This window comes from Solanum stenotomum, chromosome 3 (genome assembly GCF_019186545.1).
Source record: "Solanum stenotomum isolate F172 chromosome 3, ASM1918654v1, whole genome shotgun sequence".
Lineage (NCBI taxonomy): Eukaryota > Viridiplantae > Streptophyta > Magnoliopsida > Solanales > Solanaceae > Solanum > Solanum stenotomum.
In genome coordinates, this window is record NC_064284.1 from 5496049 (window position 1) to 5517665 (window position 21617).

General features: G+C 34.9%; 2 protein-coding genes across 4 annotated transcripts; both read left to right on the forward strand.

The window, feature by feature from the left end:
* The first annotated feature begins 5271 nt into the window (after positions 1-5271).
* On the forward strand, positions 5272-13504 carry LOC125859997 (nuclear pore complex protein NUP96). 2 transcript variants are annotated; one of them, XM_049539862.1, is made up of 6 exons: positions 5272-5389; positions 5636-8220; positions 8527-8650; positions 9479-9624; positions 10094-10191; positions 13070-13504. In XM_049539862.1, the coding sequence occupies exons 2-6, from the start codon at positions 5683-5685 to the stop codon at positions 13263-13265; spliced, it is 3102 nt and encodes a 1033-aa protein (XP_049395819.1). In that variant the 5' UTR covers positions 5272-5389; positions 5636-5682; the 3' UTR covers positions 13266-13504. The 2 variants fall into 2 exon arrangements, with proteins under 2 accessions (XP_049395819.1, XP_049395820.1); XM_049539863.1 differs by having other exon boundaries at positions 9482-9624.
* Positions 13505-14798: 1294 nt separating this feature from the next.
* Positions 14799-20308, forward strand: LOC125860027 (uncharacterized). 2 transcript variants are annotated; one of them, XR_007445803.1, is made up of 10 exons: positions 14799-14982; positions 16047-16131; positions 16565-16639; positions 16727-16763; positions 18491-18574; positions 18688-18748; positions 19111-19217; positions 19611-19676; positions 19851-20001; positions 20084-20304. XR_007445803.1 is itself a non-coding variant. In XM_049539918.1 (9 exons), exons 1-9 carry the CDS (start codon positions 14904-14906, stop codon positions 19944-19946), a joined length of 690 nt encoding a protein of 229 aa, XP_049395875.1. In that variant the 5' UTR covers positions 14799-14903; the 3' UTR covers positions 19947-20308. The 2 variants fall into 2 exon arrangements, 1 of the variants encoding a protein (XP_049395875.1); XM_049539918.1 differs by having other exon boundaries at positions 19851-20308.
* Positions 20309-21617: the final 1309 nt, after the last annotated feature.

The following is a 21617-nucleotide window of genomic DNA, read 5'->3' on the forward strand; positions in this document are numbered from 1 at the left end:
TGGGGGGGTCGAGTGTAGGGGTGAAAAAATAAAATTTTGAAGTTGAAAATATTTTTAAAAACAAACTCAATTTTATTTTATTTTTTTATTTTTTTTGGGGAGGGGGGGTGGCTAGGGAGGGAGGGTGGGTGATCGAGGATTGGGATGAAAAAATAAAAATTTGAAGTTGAAAATATTTTTTAAAAACAAACTTAATTTTTTTTCTTTTTGAAGGGGGTTGAGGGGCTGATAGGGGAGCAGATGGGGGAGTGAGGGTAGTGGGTAAGGGGTAAAAAAATAAAAAATTGAAATTAGAAATATTTTTTAAAAATAATTTTTAATATTTTTTTGGGAGGGGGTGGGGGTAGGGGGTGAGGTGGGGTGAAAAAATTAAATTTAAAAACAAGCTTTAAATTTTTTTAATTTTTTTTTGGGGGGGGGGGGGGGGGGGGGGGGGGGGGGGGGGGGGGGGGGCGGGGGGGGGGGGGGGGGGGGGGGGGGGGGGGGGGGGGGGGGGGGGGGGGGGGGGGGGGGGGGGGGGGGGGGGGGGGGGGTGGGGGGGGGGGGGGGGGGGGGGGGGGGGTTGGGGTTTGGTTTGAGGGTAGGGACAAAATAAATTGATTTTTTCAACAAAAAAGTAATTGTAATTTGAAGTTGAAAGCTTAAGTTTTGAAGGGAAGTCATTTTCCTTAAATTTGAGAGAAATGAGTTGATTTGGAAAATATTTTCCAAAACATTTAACCCAACACATTCTAAATGTAAAAATGTCTTTTTTTTTTCTTAATGAACCAAAACAAACGATAGAATACTAATAAGAAAACAATTATTGTATTTTATAAAAGAAAAAAGTAGAAAAGGAAAGGAGTTTGTGTGGATATACAAGAATATGGATTAGTAATAAAGTTGTTTGTACTGTACTTGTTTTGGTGAAGACAAATCAGAATGCGAAGTTAGGATTTAGGAATGGACCTATTACTTATTAACAGTACCCATCAATATATCATTTCAAGCCAGCCTAATAATGTGCATGGTTGTGTGGTGAAAGCATGATTGGCGCACAATATGAAATTCCGCCAGTGCTATATATCACAATTTTATGCCAATTATATTGTATAAATATTAATTGTGGCACCAGTATAAGGTGCATGCTAGCGGTTAAAGTTTATCAGGTTTTTCTCTTAGGACATAAGTTTGAATTTTGTCGAATTCATTTTTTAACATGTGGACATTCTATTTTGGTGAATTTATTATTGAAAAACGTTAGGGCTAACTAGTAGAATCGAACATCGGGCTTCTTCTAACTAAAATCTTGACTACATTAACAAGACGAGGCCTTACTTGTGAAAGAATTTGTTTGATAAATATCAATTATAGTTTTTCTATGTGAATATTGACACCAATTTCATATGCATACTTTACCGTTTAAAGCGACATAATATATTTAAAGCTTTCAAATCTTGAAATCGTCTCTATTTAAATGTACCTTTCTTAAGATTTAAGCTAGGTTCTTAATAGGACAGGAACTATTCACATGGGAATGACTTACTACCATATATATATTCATGTACATATTTGACTGACGCGGACAAGATTACATAAGAAAATGCGACCTTATCCTCGTAGCATAAGGACATGAGTTTCATGTACTAGACCATATATATATATGGGCATATCTCCCTCGTCCAAATTTGAAATTTAGCAATTTTGATGGCGTTGGAAAGAGGATTCAAATATCTTTCATTTGATACCTTATGGGCTACCTAATTAATCATGAGCTGAAAGTTATGGTTTTATATATATATATAAATACTAGTGGTAATCAACATGATATATTTTATCTCTTTCAATCCATGGTATACTTTTATAAAAATCTAATTTAAAAAGAATAACACTTTTTTATATATAAATATTCAAAAATAATTTTTATTTTAAAATTTTCATTTTAATTCTCAATAAAATAATTTAAAACAATAAAATGTCTACAATATAATTGATTTTAAATCACAATTTTCTCTCTCTCTTTTCTTTTAGAATCATTTCAACAAATTCAAGTCAAGTATATATTAATGATCGAAAGAGAAGGTATTTTGTCTCCACCTCTACTAATGTGGTTGTTAAAATTATTACCTAGCCTAATTAGTGAAGGAGAATATATTTCTACATAGTAATTTTGGAATAGATCAATTTCTAAATGTCTCTTTCCATTCAAAAATAATAATATTTAATACATGTAAGAATAAAAATTAATTTTTTTTTACTATCTGCAATTGAATCCATCATCTTAAAAATGAGAACCCGATAAAATTTGAAGCTGGTCCTGAAGCCGCTTTCTCCTGCACGCGTCTCTGCAAGCTGTTTTGTAGCTGAAATATTTGACTTTTATCTCTAAATAAATAGACATACAGTACGTAGGATATGACATTTATTTGTGTTACATCATGCATATGCATGTTTCATTGGAGATTTGATGAAACAGTTCCATAGTCTGAAGTGGATTGGTACGTAAAATAGATTGAATTAATAAACAAATTGTTATAGCTTAAATTTATTTGGATCAAAATAAGTAATGTTAAAATGTGTTAAATAATGTGATTATAGCCCGGCTCGTCTAACTCTTACCAAATTTAATAAATTAATTAACTAATTTATAATTAATTCCATAATTATGATTATCTTACTTATCAAATAAGCAAAGATATTTCATAAGGTTATTTTATCTCATCTTTTATATGAGATAGTAATTCTATTATTTTAGTATAAATGATCGGATAAATTAGCACCAAAATTAACTAATACCTCAAATCAAGTATCTATGGAATAAAGTTAATCTCAAATTTTATTCTACTATTGTTGCCAATCTGTGTTTAAAACAAAATTATTGATTACAATAAACTTTGCAGAAATACAAAGTAACCAAAGTTTTAATGAACCAATAAGAACAGAAGAATGGAAATTAATTCAGAACAACTAAAATCCCAGAATCTGGAAAAAGATAGAACGGAAAAGATCAAGCCTACTGAATGCACAGTGTCCCCTTAAGGAAATTATTCCCCTCTAGTATCCGAGGTTTGATTTGGAATATGTCCTCCCAGGATAGAATGATCTCAATCACCAGTGTATTGATACCCAAAACTCTGGTGTCAGCGAACCACTCAACAGTAGTAAAATATACGAAGAAACTTTGTGCAGAAGAAGAAGAAGAAATCAGAAAAATTCGTAAGGAAAAAATATGAAGAATCAATGTATTTATAGGCAAGAGGAACTGGTTTCGAAAGGTTGCAACCCTTTCAAAATCCACACGACCATTCATGAAAGTTTGCAACCTTTCAAACGGTCATGGTTGTTTCTGAAAGTTGCAACCTTTCAGAACAGTCACTTCCAACGGCGGGAAATTCAAATAAAACAGGTCACGCGCGGATCCGAGTCGGGTTGGTCAATTAACTGAATAATCGAAACGTTTCGGTTAATTAACTAATTAATTGAAACGTTTTGGCCATTTAATTTAATTTAATTAATTAACTAAATAATTAAAACAAACTTTGTCCAAAAAATAATCTCTCGATCATTTTCCAAAGCCGAAGCTGAGCGAGTGACGACGACGGCGCGAGGTGGGTCCCTCTTTCCAACCCTTTTAACAATTAATAGGAGTGTTTCTATATTTAAACTCTTTTATTTTTCTTTCCACTACCGATGAGGGAGAAATGCCTTTTCACTAAAGCATAAGAGGACTTTTCAAGTTCCCAACTTTCCAAGTTCCTCTCTTTTCATCTTCTTCTCCATTTCCCATTAACTCTTGCTACATAGCCAACAATATCATTATCACATGAACAAAACAACCTTGAATTAAATGCTTAATGCATGTTTTCCAATTAATAATTGAAGGCCTTAAATTAAATATGGGATTTAGTGATTCATGTCCCACACCACTTAAAACTAAAATTCAAAACTACCAAATGCAATATTTTTATGAATACTAAGTTTCATGTAAAATGGAATAGCATTCAACATAATATTATAGTAATTATTAATGAACTACTATTATTTTCCTCTATGATTAGACTACCACGAGCAACTTCAGATGCAACAAAAGGGACTTGTATTTTCACTTGTAATCATATGCTTATTTGCAAATAAGAAAGCGATACCACATATAGGTATAAAATAATGACAATTTATTAGAGATATCAACTTTATTATTTTTAATTTGCTCGGATCTTTTATTCATACTTATCTTCAATTGGAACTTGGAAGTATATATTGATTCATAATTTAATTTTTTAATGTTCATTAAGTGATTTTTAAGTACAAATCATGAGAATATGTATTTGTTCTTGATCATTCTGCATGCATGAATTTGCCATACCAATTCATTGTAGGTCCTTTCTTGATGTGACTAAGTAATAAGTACTTATATAAAACATGGTGCGTGTAAAAAAAAAAAGTTAATGATGAAGGCAGATTTTACGTTAGGCAAAATGATGACACTCATGCATAAAATTTAATTATTGGGATTTTAGCTACTGCTTTCTTTCTTAGTGCTTTTGTAAGTAAAATTATCCGTTACAAGTTTTGAAGTTGAAATAATTAATGATATAATTATTATTAGATAAAATGCAGAATTATTTTATTTTGTCTTTAGTCAATAATTATTTATTTCAGAATGTGAGATTATGGGATCATAATACCAAAATTAATAACTAATTCCCAATTAAAATAATCAAATGACAAAAACATCCGAAAATCCCTTCACAAAGTCCAATGTTAAAACTCAAAATAAAAGTTTAACCAAACTTAATACGTAATTTCTAATACTTAAACACATTATTTTTTTTTTATAAACAATATATTTCTCATTTTTCAATTAAGGAACTAAACAAAACATCTGTACTTAATAGTAAAAAATATATTAATTCTAGTATTATAAATTTTGCATTGTAAATCATAGTATATATTTTCGTTCATGAATCAAACGAGGACAAAATGGTTGTTTAAAAGACGTTTAGAGTAATATAAATATTAATTATGAGAAATTTTGCATTGTAAATCATAGTATATATTTTCGTTCATGAATCAAACGAGGACAAAATGGTTGTTTAAAAGACGGTTAGAGTAATATAAATATTAATTATGAGAAAATTTATATAAGTACTATTTCAGGTAAGAATTAATTATTGGAGAGTTTACTCATTTGTGTATTAAATTATACATTTTAGTGTAAGTTCCTATTATACCCTTTAACGCATCACGTGCCCACACGTGCTACTGACCAGAGTGTTCGCAAGAGGGGTAGGGGCGGGAGTTTGGGAAATTGAGAAAGCAAACTAAAACCCTTCGTCTCGCTCCACAGTCTCAGCCACATTCATGAAGTAGGGAAACTAAGAAGCCCTAATTGGTGTATCATTAGTCGAAGGTAAGCTCATTCCATTTTCTACTACTGTTTCGTCGTTTTCTGTGGTCGATTTTGATTCGAACTTATTAGGGTTTTGGGACCTGCTTTGCTTCTTTTCTGTTTTTTTTTTTTTTTTTTTTTTTGTGCTTTGATTCGTTTTTTCGCACATTCAATGCCCTAAACTCTTTAGTCTGAATCATGCCAATTTTTTGTTACTGTTGCGTTATCCATGGAAGTTTAATATGTGCATTTGAATTTGATTATCAGGCACTTGTAACGAAACTTGTAGAAGTTTCGGAAGAAGTAGCATAGTAATGGAGGTTGAGTTAGGGACTTCTGAACAACTTATTGTTTCTCAATCTCAATGTAAAAGAAGAAAAATTTCTGCTTTAGATCAGATTTTGGGCGAGAACGAAGCTGATTTACCTACCTTGCGATCTCCTGATTATTTTACTGATCCATGCTTGAGTGAATTGGCTGTTAGGGAGCTAATGAGCTCAGGGTATTGCAGTAAAGTTGAAAATTTTACTGTTGGGAGGTTTGGTTACGGATTTGTCAAATTTTCTGGGGAAACAGATGTTAGGGGGTTGGATTTGGATCGAATTGTTAAGTTTAGCAGACATGAGGTGATTGTATATGAAGATGAAAATGACAAGCCCCCAGTTGGCATGGGGCTTAACAAGCCTGCTGAAGTAACTTTGCTACTGGAAATACGATCCTCCAAACACTATGACGTGGATTCTTCTAGAGAACTGGTGGAGAAATTAAGACTTAGAACAGAGAGACAAGGAGCACGTTTTATTTCGTTTGATCCATCAAATGGAGAATGGAAATTCTTCGTTCAGCATTTCAGCAGATTTGGTTTGAATGATGAGGAAGAAGATGAAGATATGATAATTGATGCTGTGTCTCCAGAAGTTCAAGATCCCGCGGATATGAATGGAAGAGATGTTTCTGACATTGATGAAGAAACCTTCTTAGCCAATACAACTGATCTTTCACATTCTCTTCCTGCCCATCTTGGGTTAGATCCTGTAAAGATGAAAGAAATGAGAATGCTGATGTTTCCAGCAGAAGAAGAGGATATAGATGATTATCATGGTGTTCCTTTTGATAGAAAACCACAATTCAGTAAAGAATCTTCAAAATCCCCTTTGCAACATAAGTTCCAGAGAGTTAGTCCACCTTTAACTCGCAAGACTCCATTGGCTTTGATTGAATACAAACATGGTAGTTTTGGCTCGGACTCACCTGGGTCCATTTTGTTGACCCAACAAAATAAGGGTGTGCTTCTAAAGACAACAAAGACTGAAGGTTTCAAGCTGGATGTCAGGCAGCAAACACCTATAAGTGGAACCTACTCTTGTAATGTTGTTGATGCGGGATTGTTCATGGGTAGATCCTTTGGAGTTGGCTGGGGGCCTAATGGTGTTCTTATTCATTCTGGCGCTCCAGTTGGTAGTAAAGACGATCAATGTTTGTCCTCAATAATCAATTTGGAGAAGGTTGCATTTGACCAAGTAGCTAGAGATGAAAATAAAAAGTTTAGGGAGGAACTTGTTGATTTGTGTTTTGATTCAACCCTCCATCTTCACAAGGAAATTACTCATGAAACCAAAGAGTTCGGGGAGGGACCCTTTGCGTTAAAGCTTCAAAGACTTGTGTGTGATCGTCTAATGCTTTCAGATGTATGTCGGAGCTATATTTGTGTCATTGAGAGGCAATTGGAGGTTCCTGACTTATCTCCAGCATCCCGTGTTCTTCTGATGCACCAAGCAATGATTTGGGAATTAATAAAAGTGCTTTTCTCGACAAGACAATTGAGTGGGAAATTAAAGTCTCTTGAAGATGAGGATGAGGAAGATATGATACCTGATGCAAGAGAAACTTCTTCAGATGTTGATCCAGAAGCACTTCCATTGATAAGGAGAGCAGAATTCAGCTATTGGTTGCAAGAGAGTGTTTGTCACAGGGTACAGGAAGAAGTAAGTTCTTTGAATGATTCAAGTGATCTACAACATATGTTTTTACTTCTAACTGGTCGGCAGCTGGATGCTGCTGTGGAACTGGCGGCTTCTAGAGGAGATGTGCGGCTTGCATGTCTTCTTAGCCAAGCTGGTGGTTCGATGGTTAATCGTTCTGATGTTGCTAGGCAGCTTGATATTTGGAGAGTGAATGGGTTGGACTTCAATTTTGTTGAGACAGAGAGGATTAGGGTTTTTGAGTTGGTTGCTGGCAACATTCATAGAGCATTGCATGATGTAGACATTGACTGGAAAAGGTTTCTGGGGTTGTTGATGTGGTATCAGCTTCCACCAGAAACTGAATTGCCTATTGTGTTCCGCACATATCAGAGGCTTCTTAATGAAGGAAAAGCTCCATCTCCAGTTCCAGTTTATATTGATGAAGGACCTATAGAAGTGTCAATGAATTGGCATGCGGTGAAACATTCTGACCTCGGTTACTATCTTATGCTTCTTCATGCCAATCAAGAAATTGATTTCAGTGCTCTAAAGACGATGTTCAGTGCCTTTGCTTCAACAAATGATCCCCTTGACTACCATATGATCTGGCATCAGCGAGCTGTTTTAGAAGCCATTGGTGCTTTCAGTTCTAATGATCTTCATGTGCTAGACATTAGTTTCATTTCTCAGCTGCTATGCCTTGGTCAATGTCATTGGGCTGTCTATGTGGTGCTTCACATGCCTCACCGTGAAGATTGTCCTTATTTGCAAGCTGCTCTTATTAGGGAAATACTCTTCCAGTACTGTGAAACTTGGAGTTCTCAGGACTTGCAGCGGCAATTTATTGAGGATCTAGGTATTCCATCAGCATGGTTGAATGAGGCTTTGGTGAGTCAGTGCCCTTATTTGATTTCAGTTTTACATTGATCCATGCTTCTCGCTTTCCACTTTCTGGCAACTCAAAGCCAATCTATGTTACTGGGATATTTTTGCTTGCTGTTTCTGACAATATGGTTTAACAATATGCTGAAATTGTGGAGGGAAATTGCTTGTGTATATTTCTTTTGGAATGCTTTAGTTGAATGGTAGTACTTTTACTTCAAATTAGTCCTTTGCATGTAATTGATTGTCACTGGTGTGGGATCACTTTTTTGCTTGCATTATATTTTTCATCCTTGTCTTACTCTATTGCAGGCAACATATTTTAATTATTACTCTGAATTCTCCAAAGCCCTAGAACACTTTTTGGAGTGCGGAAAGTGGCAGAAAGCGCACACTATTTTTATGACTTCAGTTGCTCATTCTCTTTTTCTATCAGGTATAGATTTGTTAATCTCTAGATTCATCTTTATATCTTGTCGATCTTTTAGATTCATCTTTATATCTTGCTATTTCATTTTTCAGCATATGTACTTAAAGACTTATCTGTTTAATATTTGTTGTAGTGATCCTATAACCTCAGTTCAGTTCCATTGGGATGCTTTTCTGCCGGCTTTGCGTTTCCCCTATCTTCTTCCATCATCAATCTTTTTCTTACGTGAACCTTGTTAAATATTTTGGAATAGGATTAATGAAACACGGACACCATAAAAGTTGTCTTTCTATGGCAGTCTGAGTCGCCTTCAAGTCTAAATGTCTCACTATACAATTTGTTTTTCCTCATATACTTGATATGCAATTATGCATCACCTATTTGATTTGCAGGCTTCTTCACAGATTTATCATTTATCCCACATGAATAAATTATCATTTTCTTACTTACCAAAGAGAGAGAGAGAGAGAGAGAGAAGGCATGGCCATGGCCATGACCATTTTCTCTTCTACTCAAAGTGCGTATTTAAGAAAATCATGGTATATACAATGAAATTATCCATGGGCTGAATAAGACACACACCACAAGGTAATAACTGTTAATGTGAGAGAGCAAATCGTGGGATATGCAATGAAGTTATCATGAACGTGCTAAACCACACACTTAAATGTAATAAGTGCTAATCAGATTTGGTAACTGCACGGAGAACTGAGTATGATATGTTGATGAAGAACTCTTGACTACATTCCGTTGCCCTAGAAGTATCTCAATTTTCAACCTTGAATTTCGATCAAAATTGATGTGCTAAATCATTTTAACATTGTTTATACACAGAAGAACACTCAGAAATATGGAGGCTAGCAGCTTCCATGGAGGATCACAAATCAGAAATTGAAGATTGGGATCTGGGAGCTGGAATATATATATCTTTTTATTTGTTGAGAAGTTCTTTTCAGGAGGACAGTGACACTATGAATCAAGTAATATGAAATTTCTCTATAATCTACTTATTTGTGTTTGAATCCTTCTTCTCAAATTTCCTGAAGTTGTTAAACTCGTTAGATCAAAGTGTGCTTATGTGATGGTTGCATGAACAATTTTTTTTTCTGGTGGTTGTGGGAAGCCCATGTATTTGATGATAGGAAAACTGGAAAAGCTGTAGCTGTACAGCTTGATCAATGATCAACTTGTAAATGACTAGAAGACAGCTTCTGAAAAAAGGAAGTTCATCCTAGTTGGAGCACAGTTCATGAGCTGGATCTAACCTTTATGGTTGCTCAATTGATACTGGTCAATTTCACGAGAAGTGATTACGTGTCTTTTCTCTGCATAGTAATAGGAAGTAGAGCGAATACCTGTTCAAGATTATTGGTTGAAGCTTATAATCCTATCTCCTAGTTATTCTAATATCTTTTAAGAGATTGACAAAGCACACATTTCTATTGGCAGGACACTATAGAAAACAAAGACAATGCTTGTGCAGACTTCATTAGTCGCTTAAACAACTCTTTGGCTGTTTGGACAAACAGATTGCCTGTCAAAGCGAGGTAATGCTACTTGATATTAATTTGTTAATACTGAAACATGTGGTTGGAAAAGTTGACTGCTTCCTGCTAGACCCCCCTCTCTCTTCCCACCATCTCATTGAACCCCTATTTCTTATATCTAAGTGTGAGAGGTTTGTTACTTAGGATAGTAAAGTGGTAACAGATAAGTACTAAATATGGGATTAATTTATCTTTTACTTACCAGTTACCAAAGCTGAGGGTCTTTCGGAAACAGCCTCTCTACCTCCATGAGGTAGTGGCAAGGTCTGCGTACACTCTACCCTCCCCAGACCCCACCTAGTGGGATTTCATTGGGTATGTTGTTGTTGTTACCAGTTACCAAAAATAAAATCATTAATATTCACATGGTATTGTTTTTTTATGATGAATAAATCCAGAATATGAGGTAAGAAGTCATTTGTTCTTTATTTTCTTAAAATAGTATATAGGGATGGAGACAAAGTAGCTCCCTGTGTCTGTTACCTACATTTAAATATTGGGAAAAAGGACAAATATACCCCCAAATTATCGTAAATGGTGCGTGTATACCTTTCATTATACTTTTAGGATGTTAGTGCCCTTACCGTCCAAATTTTGGTGCATATATACCCTCTATACTAACGGTGGTACACGTGTCTCAATCTTAACCGTCGATTCGTTCTTTGTTAAATTTCTGTCCAAAATTTGAAAAAACCCACCCGAATTATTAAAAAAATCCACCCAAATTAATATAACCGAAAACCCCCAATTAATTCACTTAATTTCAAATTAAGAGACTTGTTTAGGAGCATCCTTTCCCCAATCTTCATCCCCAAATCATCCTCATTCTCAAGTGAAATTTCCCTGTAGTCAAAGGCCGAATACTAAGCATCGAAATAATCCAAGCTCTATAACGAGCTCAAAGAACTGACCCTTCCCAAATCGAAGTTCAAGACTCAAAAACCCTCAATCGTCTCATCAAAACAGATCTATTGCAGCCTACAAAGAACTTCTATGACAAAACATTTGCGATTTGGCCCTCAAAGTATTCCCAGCCTTTCAATCGGAATGTGATGTCCCTGATTTGGGGCTTTATGCTGACATGGTCTTTAGCTTTGACCCAGAGGGTTTTGCTGAACAAATCGATGAATTGATTTGTAATTTGGAGAAAGTGGAGACGACTGAATGTGATGATAAGTCGCTGGTAAGGTTGGTGAGGGTGTTGGTTGAAGGTGAACAGGTGGAATCTACTGTTAGGGTTTTTGAATTGATGAAAAAGAATGGATGGGGTTCTAGATTCGAGATTGATGAATATGCAGCTAAGGTTTTAAGAGATATGGGAAAGAAGAAATGGCTGATGAAGTTGATCAATAATTACAGAGATTGTCGAGATTAGTTTAGGGGAAACGTTAAATTTTGACAACTTTCATTGATTTTGTTTTGTTTGGGTGTGGGTATTTTTTATTTGGGTGGATTTTCAATTAATCGGGTGGGTTTTTTTGTGGGTAGAGATTTATTAATTATCGGGTCGGCTGATAGGATTAAGACACGTGTATCAACGTTAGTATAAAGGGTATATATGCACCAAAATTTGGACGGTAAGGGTACTAACATCCTAAAAGTATAACGAAGGGACACAAACCATTTACGATAGTTCGGGGACATATTTGTCCTTTTTCCCTTAAATATTTGATGTTTCTACTTCACATTTTAGTGAATTAAAATGGGGCTGGGAATACTATGGACTGGAAATGCTCTTTGTTTTCAGTGTCGTTAATATTTAATTACACCTCCTATATCTATGCAAAACATACTAGTGTCATCTATACCTAGGAGCTGATTTTCTTTCTTGACCCCTCCTAGCTATAAAGAGTAAAGACCAACAAATTTGTTCAATTTCTTGTCTTTTACATGGATCCTGGAACAAACTGCTTAGATAAATCATCATATAAAAATGGACACAAAATTTTTGGAGACAACGATAAACTACGTTACTCTTACTCATCCCTAAGATCATATCTAGCTGGTATAAAACTTCAACTTTCCACAATTTTCAACTAAATCCAAACAAACAAATTTCCACATCCTAAATGCAGAAAGAGTCACCGCCAGTTACCAGTTCAGATGACTCATCTGGGTCTTTGGCTTGCTATCCAATTCATGCCTTCAAGTCCCAAAGCCTTCACCTTTACAGAGACCTGCTAAATTCTCTTCCTTACCTTGCATCATAACCACATCAAATTTCAAAATCAAACCATGAATCAAATCATCTTAGCTGTTCAATGATTCAATCTCCACCATCAACAACAACCAACACATAAAAGTCCCCGTCTGATTTCTGGTGAAGGAGAGAATAGAATTGAAGGACGTGAGAGGAGTAGGGTAAAGGAATTGAAGAGTTGCAATTAGAGAGTTGTACATTCACTTTGTCCAACTCAGCCTAATTAATACCACACATAACCTCGTCAACTGTCACGAGGACTTGTTTTGATCAAGCTGAATTATTTGGATGAAAAATGCGGCCGGGAATACAAAATTACATATCAATGCGAGTAAATAAAGGTCTCTTTGGTATTCGGCCTTAAAATTCAAAATAATTGTTCGTTGCATGGATGTTATAAAGAGAGAATTGTTGCATGTAGTAATTAATATTTTCACTGTTTTGTTCTCTATGTTTCTACTGCCCTTAGAGTGTGTTAACTTATGGCCCTTGGTCACCTAAAATCTTCTCACGTATGGTTAAATCAGTAGAGCTTTATGTCAACTGGTTTATATTGAGGTAAAGCATTCCATAAAACATGAAAATTTGACATGATCCTTGAATGCTTTAAGTCCATTTATTGTATGCTTGAGCATCTAAAGTAACAAGTTTGAGCTAATGTATGTTTATTGTCTCTAGGGTGGTTTATTCGAAAATGGCTGAGGAGATATGCAATTTGCTGCTTTCTGATAGCAGTGGAAGTTCATCAAATGAGGTCCAGCTAAGCTGCTACGATACCATATTCAAGGCACCCATACCTGAAGACACCCGTGCATACCATTTGCAGGATGCTGTGTCTCTTTTTACATCTTACCTTTCTGAGGTGCCGTCATAGTTCCCTTTTGTCAAGCCCCATAACTCTATTTTAACAACAAAATTTTGTATGTTTATACGTCATAAAAATGTGAACATTTGTGTAGTAATAACCCATTATGTTATAATCCTTCTCCGAGGACTTCTGTTACCTTTGGTAATTTGTGTATTCATTCACAAGTAAATCCTGTACTTGTAAAAGTTTGGGTTTTGTTGGACAGGTTTGCATTGCAGTTTAATGAATCAACCTGTTACAGTGTATCGGAGACTTGATTTGGATTAATTGTACTTGCTTGTTAACATGATTTTGGTACTCGAGCCAGAAAGTTTTGGTTATTTGGCAATAAATTAGATTTAGTACCATAAGTATTCTTTCACATATCTTTTTATTTATTTATTTATTATCTTAAACGAGCGATGATGAAAGTGGTAAGGGGTCGCTTTATTTGAAGTCGAAGTTATGTTGGGAAATTAATTATCTTACTGTTTATTTCTTACTAAATTTGGAGGGTTATTACTTATTGTTTCATAATGTATTTTATTGTTTTAATGATTACCTCGTTTGGACAGATATCCTTTTATGTTATTACATAATGTTACACATCAATAATTTGAATGATAGACATACAAGAAAAGTTAAGTATGAATAGAACTACTATATAAAGGTAAGATAGAAAATAAAATAGGATTCTTAAATAATAAGTAAAGATATTAAGACAATTTAAATATATAGCCCTATTAATATTATAAATTAATAATTTTTAAAAATTATTAAAAATATCTAAAGTAATTTAGTAAAATATGATTCTAGTATTTTTTTTTATGACTAAAATGTCGCTAGGATTAGAAATCCCCTAATCCATTAGGCTGTGGGTACTACATGTGATTCTAGTATTTTTTCTTTTGTTAAAATTTAAATCTAGTAGTTCATTTCTAATTTTTCTTATTGCATCCAAAAGTTCCGTTGTGCTTTTCTCGAATTGCACCAAAAGTTGTGAAGAGTTCTAGACGTGATAAGTGTTTCTTTATGCGTAATTGGTTTTAAAAGTATTGTATCGTCTTCAACTTTCTCATCAACATTGTTTTTTCTGATAGTATTCACAATTATTTTTTTAAAGCTCCAATGGACCTTTGAAAATGTATCATTTTCACTCGGATAATGTAACACACTTTATTTTATTGAGATAACCAAAATTATTAATCATGACTTCAAATTCATGAATGTCGTCTTCACAAAACGGTTCATTTAAATTTTTTGAGGTTTCATCTCCGAACGGTATAATCAAAATAAATCTTTTTACTGAATCTCAAAAATATTTTTTAAATTAATAAATTCTAATTTATTAATTAAATAATATCTCTATAAAATAAATAATAGAGTAATATTTCAAGATTTGGACCAGAAATGTTTTACCTTAGATAGAAAAAACAAAAATATAACATACCTCTGAAATTTGCAATTCGTCGATCCCAATCGCCAGCGAAGCTTCCTCTTTTTCTACTGACACACGTACGCCGCCTTTGAGAGTGCGTCATATGTATATAATAGTATATATATATATTCACCCTCTACGCTTCCGAGTCCTCTCGAGACCCTTGGACCGTACACTCCGAGGATCATCATCTCTTCTCTACACCAATTTCTTCTTCTTCGCTCAAGATGCCTCGTACTTCTTCCAAAAAGGGTTTAACTGGTTCTGCAGCATCCACCAATCCTGCCGCCGATTTGTTTCGTTCTGGTAATTCTTCCTCTTCTTCAATTTTAATTTAATCATTGATTTCAATGCATCTTTTCCGACAATTTGAATTGCCTTTCTCTCTAATGCCTGTTTGATTGTTAGAGTTTTGTAGATCATGTGTAATCCCCTTCCTTCCCTTTAGATCATGTAGACCCCTTGGAAATTGGAATTTGGAATTTGGAGTGGAGATGACCGATAATTAATGATTCAATTCGCGTAAGTGCCTTCCGAATTTATAGGGACTTGAGTTAAGTGTTCATGATAATAGGGTTTTAGTGTAATAACTTGAACTGCATTGTCTGATTAATTTTTTCGATTGTTGTTCAATTAGGTATGGGAATTATTGAATTATTCATTGGTATTAAGGTGATTGTGTAAGTGCTAGTAGCAACCATCTGGTGTGGTGAGCGTTCTGCAGGAGTCTGGTTATTGTAACAATTTGAAACAGCTACGAACCACATGGGCAGAATAGTGTCACTGCCAAGCTTTTTGTGATCATAAGAATCCTCATTTAACTGAACAATATATAAAGAAAACAGACCCTTTATGTTAGAAGTTTATTTTCTCCCATATTCTGTAGTGCATTCAAGTTTCACCGGCTTACCTTTTAAGTTTTAACCACGCTTCCTCCTGAGCTCAAACTAAAAGGGAACACATAATCATTAAGTTCAGCCCAAGATAACATCTGCTTTCCATTAATCCGTCTGGAGGCTACAGTTGACCCTAAAGGTTGGACCCATACGGATTTCTCGGTCATCTAAAAGAAATTTTTTGACGTATCTATGTTGTTTTTATTGTCTACATCTAGATGCTTTCGAATTTATTTTTCTGCTGTATTTGATCTTCAAGAAAATCAATTTGATTTGGTGTTTGTCTTGTAGTGGCTGAAGCATTTTCATAGTGCTTCAGAACTATTCTACTGGCCCATTCAGACCTCTTGGACATCAATGTTCCTTTTTCCATTTATGTTTGATGTTTAAAATATAATGTATGCACTTCAGCTGCATTAGTTATATGCGCTGTAGCTGCATTACACTATCTCACTTTGTTTTCAATTTGCTCAGCTTCAAGTAAAGCAGCAAGTAAGGAGATGGAACGCATCGATCAATTATTTCATACATATGCCAACGCTTCGTCTGGTATGATTGAGTAAGTATGCATTACCATTTTTATTTCCCAGCAGTGTAGTTCATGTTCTATATATTCCTATCATTACAAGTTATCTTTTGTTGTTTTCACTTATAGTAGTCCATAGGAAATCTAAGATTTTAAGCAAGAAAGTTATGCATTGAAAAAAGAGAGAAGAATATATGGATATTTCAGGGGTGGATGTACATTATAAGTTATGGGTTCAACCGAACCTACTAGCTTTGGCTCAAATCCTGTTTATTTGTTAAGAGATCTGCTAAATATGGACAAATATAATTTTTATTTGAGCCCAGACTTAATGATTTCTGAACCTATCCTGGATCCCCTTTGTGTTTGTCATCCAACTTTTTCCACCGTTAATGCAGTTTCACCAGCTTGTTTAAGTTCCTCAGTTTTGCAATCAATTAATGTGCTTTATATTTTTCATTGTTAGCCCTGAAGGAATTGAGTTTCTTTGTTCCGATTTGGAAGTCGAACATACTGACGTCAGGATATTGATGCTTGCATGGTAAGATACCTACTCTGGATTACTTGTTGGTATGTATGAAGTATCATGGATCTTCAGAGGTTTAATAACAGTAACTTTGAATTTTAGGAAAATGCAGTCTGAAAAACAAGGATACTTTTCCCTGGTATGTATTTGCATTGGCTAGTACTAATATTACTTAAGCATTTCAGAATCTACTACACTGTTTTTGCTGTTTCTATCAACTTATCTGTTATGACTGTTAAATTCAATTACCGTAGTTGTCAAATAAGGCTGGTGACCCTAGTCCCCACTAGTGGGACTACATTGGGTATGTTGTTGTTGTTGTCAAATAAAGCTGGCATTTGTTCTCCAGGCATATGGGTGTGCTTGTTATCTTAGGAAGTTTGTACCAAAGGGTAGGTCAAGGGTGCTAAAAAGTTGATTCAAGTCTCAAGTTTATTAAATGCTTGACCTCTCTTAGCCCATGTGCTGATTAACAGAGTAATAACATAGAAAAAAGGCAATGGTCAGGCAGAGTTACAGTCGCATAGTTTTTCCCAGGCCAAGCTGTTTCCCGGAAAACATAGTAAATTAAATGGAGGAATTGATGTGCGTTTTTTCGTCTTTTTGCTTGGGATGATGAAGAATTATGCTTTCGCCACCTGTGACTTGGATATGCCTATTTGAGCATGTTCAGACTTTTTATAGGGAGAGATACTCTTTTGTCTAGTATGACATGTAATACAACGAAACTGAACATTTACATGCGTATTGGAGAATCTTCTGTTAAGAACTCATCCCGGGGATTATGGTTTGGAAGTAGTTGCCCAATGGTTTGGTGGTTAATGAAGTGTGTGTGGGGGGGGGGGGGGGGGGGGGGGACAATGAGGTTACAGGTTCAAATCAGATCCTAGTGGAGGCAGAAAGCAAGTACTAGGTTATTTCTTCCCATCTTCTAAGTTGGCATATGTGCTAGTAGGAGTTAGCAGGTACCGATGGAATAGTAAAAGTAGTTGATTCTATACATTTCTTACATACCCATAGGTACTATATTGGACGTGAAGAAGATCTTCAGTTGAGTCACATATTGCCATTTACCACTTTCGAATTTTTAGAATTGGATTTATATGGGTACAGGGCGGACGATTTTAAAGCAGACTCCCCCTTGCGAATACTAAAAGAAAAGCACCTACCTAACAAGATTAAGCGAATACCTAAAGAGATCAAATTTGCTTATCCCACTTAGCTTTGTTGAATCCATTATGATCCGCACTTGATGGTCATCGGTTCGATTCTGATAGCCACAATTCTTTCTTGACGTGCCCGCAAGTTGGACCAGACACCACCCGCATTTAAAAGAAGTGCTTATTGTAGGAAAATCAAGTCGAGATATTAGTTGATCTGTTACGCTATTGAAAGGCATGCATTGGTTTGATGTTGTAACGAAACATCACTCATGGTATGTTAATTGGATCTCTACGTTACTCTATTTATAAGTATTCTTGAGTTGTGGGTCCAATTAGTTGTAGTTAGCACACAGATTTACAGGAGGGTTGCCTTCGTGCCAAAGTGAGATTAGGCTTTGACATTTTTACTTTCATTGAGCAAGCAGTAGAATCCATCACTTATAAAATGCAAGAAGACACATGTGTATCAGCTTTTCCTAGGAATGCAACTATTTCGGATTTCAGGTCATTGTAGAATGTTTGATTTGGCATGATAAACAAAATTTTCCCACTCGTTCCTTTTGGAAATTCAAAATAATGATTTGAACCCATTAAATTGTTGTTATGTTATGCAGTTGCCCTCTACTTCTCAGCTTGTTCCTTTTTTTGCTTATACTTGCTTGTGTGCTTCTTGACGTTGACTCACCATTGTTTTGACCACTAGAATGAGTGGCGGAAGGGCCTCAAAGCATTAAGAGCTGACACAGTACAAAAATTGAAAAAAGCACTTCCAGAACTTGAGAAGGAGGTACTTATCATAATTTAACTTCTGCTCATGCTAAGTGAATTTTTGGGTACCCTTCTGCTGTGAGGAGTGTTGTTCTATTCCTGCTAATATCCACATTTTCTTTTCTCTAAAAGGTTAGAAGGCCATCAAATTTTGTGGATTTTTACTCCTATGCATTTCAATACTGCTTGACAGGTATGGTGCTGCCACTGTTGCCTGTTATGTAAACATTAAGTTGTGTTAATTCATGGAGGGAAAGATTCATTGATCAGCTTTAGACCAAAAAAGAGAGCAAAGATGAAACAGAACAGAATAGCTTTATAATATTTTAAAATATATAATTAAATATAAGGATTTGAAGCTGGGAAGAACAGCATGTCTTCTTATGTTGGGTTTAGTTTTTGTTTCCATGTAGTAACTATTTCTTAGATTGTTTTCCCATTCGTTGCAAGTTCCGGAGGCTGGCTGTGAAAGTTGCGACATTAAATTGGATCTTTGAACTTTGTCTTCTTTTCTTCTGATTGCCAGTTTTTCTTTTTTTCTTCACTCTTTCCTAGAGGAGAAGCAGAAGAGCATAGACATTGAGAGCATTTGTCTCCTTTTGGATCTCGTTTTAGGGTCTCAATTTCGGCCCCAAGTTGACGCTCTGATTCAGTATTTGAGAGTGAGTTACCCTATGTCTCCTCTTGCTATTTAATTGTCCGATTTTTAATTCATTTAAAATGTCCATTTGGTTGGCAGGGTATATTACAAGAACTTTATAATTGTTAGGGTTTACTGGGGTTAATCTGATAATACCCTTTTGGATGCTTTTGGAGCTCTTTTTATGGTGAAAAATATTAGTTTGACCGTAAAATCGCAGCTGCATTCTATGGCTCCTTTAATTGTGGATGCTCATTGACCTCCCTGTAAAAGGGGACTGTCCTATTGAACATCATATGCTGCTTTTAGTCATTTTGTCATATTTTATAACCCAAAGAGGTTGAGTGAAGAGGCAGATTAAATCCTTCTAAATTATCCTAAATAAGTACACTTACGTGCTTGGTTACTGATGCAGACGCAGATTGATTACAAGGTTATAAACATGGATCAATGGATGGGATTCTTTAGGTTTGTGAACGAGGTAAATCTTCAGTTCACTTTGTTAATTTTTTTGATTATCCTATGTCATCATCTTATATGAGCAATCTGGTTGTTATCTGACAGTTGCTTCCATCAGAAGCCTTGTGGGGACTTTGAGGTCTGAATGTTAAAAGATTAAAGTCTTATCTCCCGTCTTGATGTTTTGGTGTAACAGATAAGTTTTCCAGACTTGAGCAATTATGACTCGACCCTTGCTTGGCCACTGATCCTGGATAATTTTGTCGAGTTAATGAGAGAAAAGCAGGGCTAAGAACACTGTTGTTCGGCATGTCACCGTGTGCACCAAATACTTTATTTCTCCGATAGTATGTTTTCTGTTTCCATATAGTGAATGAATCTTGAAATTTGTTCGAGATGGGTTTTGCTGATAATACAAGTATCATTCAGGTGCAGGAGTCGTTGAAGCCGCACATAATGCTGTGCATACCATTGTTCCGAAAAATACCATTGTTCGCTGTTTTCTTCCCCTCTCCCCCACCCTTCAGCTTGTATGCTATGATAGAGAATGATAAGTGGATCTATTCTTTCAGATAACTAACTATTTGTGTTCAACATGAATAGTATATTACTGTTATTTGTTATCTTACTTTCAGTATAAATGTTTTGAATTTGGTTTGAACTGTGGAATCTAATCTACTATATTGTTGGTAGGTTTAAGTACATAGTGTTGTGACTTTTAAGTACCAATTATGATAGGTTGGCCGGTATGATTGTGGGTCCAATTTTCAGTCTTAAGAATAAAAGATTGTTCTAAGTGATGCACCCCATTATGCATTTTGATGCCTTTACAAAATTCAATAGTTGAATGATTTGCCTGGCGGCAGATGGTTAAAAGTTTCTTCCCAACAACTTTCACTTAACACATTCCTTCTTTACTTGTACGTCAAGTCTCATATGTTTTGAAAAAGAAAAATGAATGTACAATCAAAATCTAAGTTTAATTCTTTTACTCGATAAAAAAATTACTACTACTTAATCTATTTTTCGGTTATTGGGTTTAGCAGTGATCTTCACCCTTGATCAATTGAGTAGTTTTTACTTTTTAGCAAGTAGGAATCACTTATTCGTCTTATTTCTAACGGAATTTAGGGTTGCAGTGAATCAGTCTCCAAATAATTGTTGTAGCAATAAAAATGAATGCGGGTTTTATTAATTCTTATATTTATGACTCATCTATAAAGTAGTTTATATTTTCCTATCCTCTACTTGCAATTTAAAATGTAACTAGCAACTTACAACTATTCCATGCCATTACAATGATATTTTGAAATCCAAGTTCAAACTAGAGTTCTGATTAAATTTATGCTATTTTCATCTTCAAATTTTTTGCCTCCTTACTTTTGTTTCTTCAAACTTGATAATACAATTAGTTGTCAATAAAAGTTATGCCTAAATTTCTCCGACATACCAGATATGCAATTGTTGTCTAATTAGTTTTTCGTCAAACAAACTTTTTTTTTGAAATGCTAACAACATCTGAATTCAAGGCCAACATACCCATGTTGGGTGCTATTCTTAAGGCCCGAGATACAGGCTCAATATAACCGATTATTAACCGTTATTTAACAAATATTAAAAGGTATTTCTATAGCATGACCGACATTAATGAATACTAATCCTAGTAAAAAATTTAGTATTAATAAAATATTAAAATAACCATCAAAGAATATAGATTGAATGATGTTGCTCCTTCCTTAATTAAATATCTTTATTTTGAGTTTTGGATATAAAAAAAAAATCATAATAGGGAGTGCTCTATTCGAATGGGGCCTATTTTGGTGCACATTAGAATTAATCAAACTCCAATATAAATATCAAATACTGAATAAAAAATATTAAATTGAATAAACCTAAAAATATTTTTAAGTATAATTGGTATTAATGATGGGTAGATTATTTTTTAAGTTGTAAAAAGCACTCA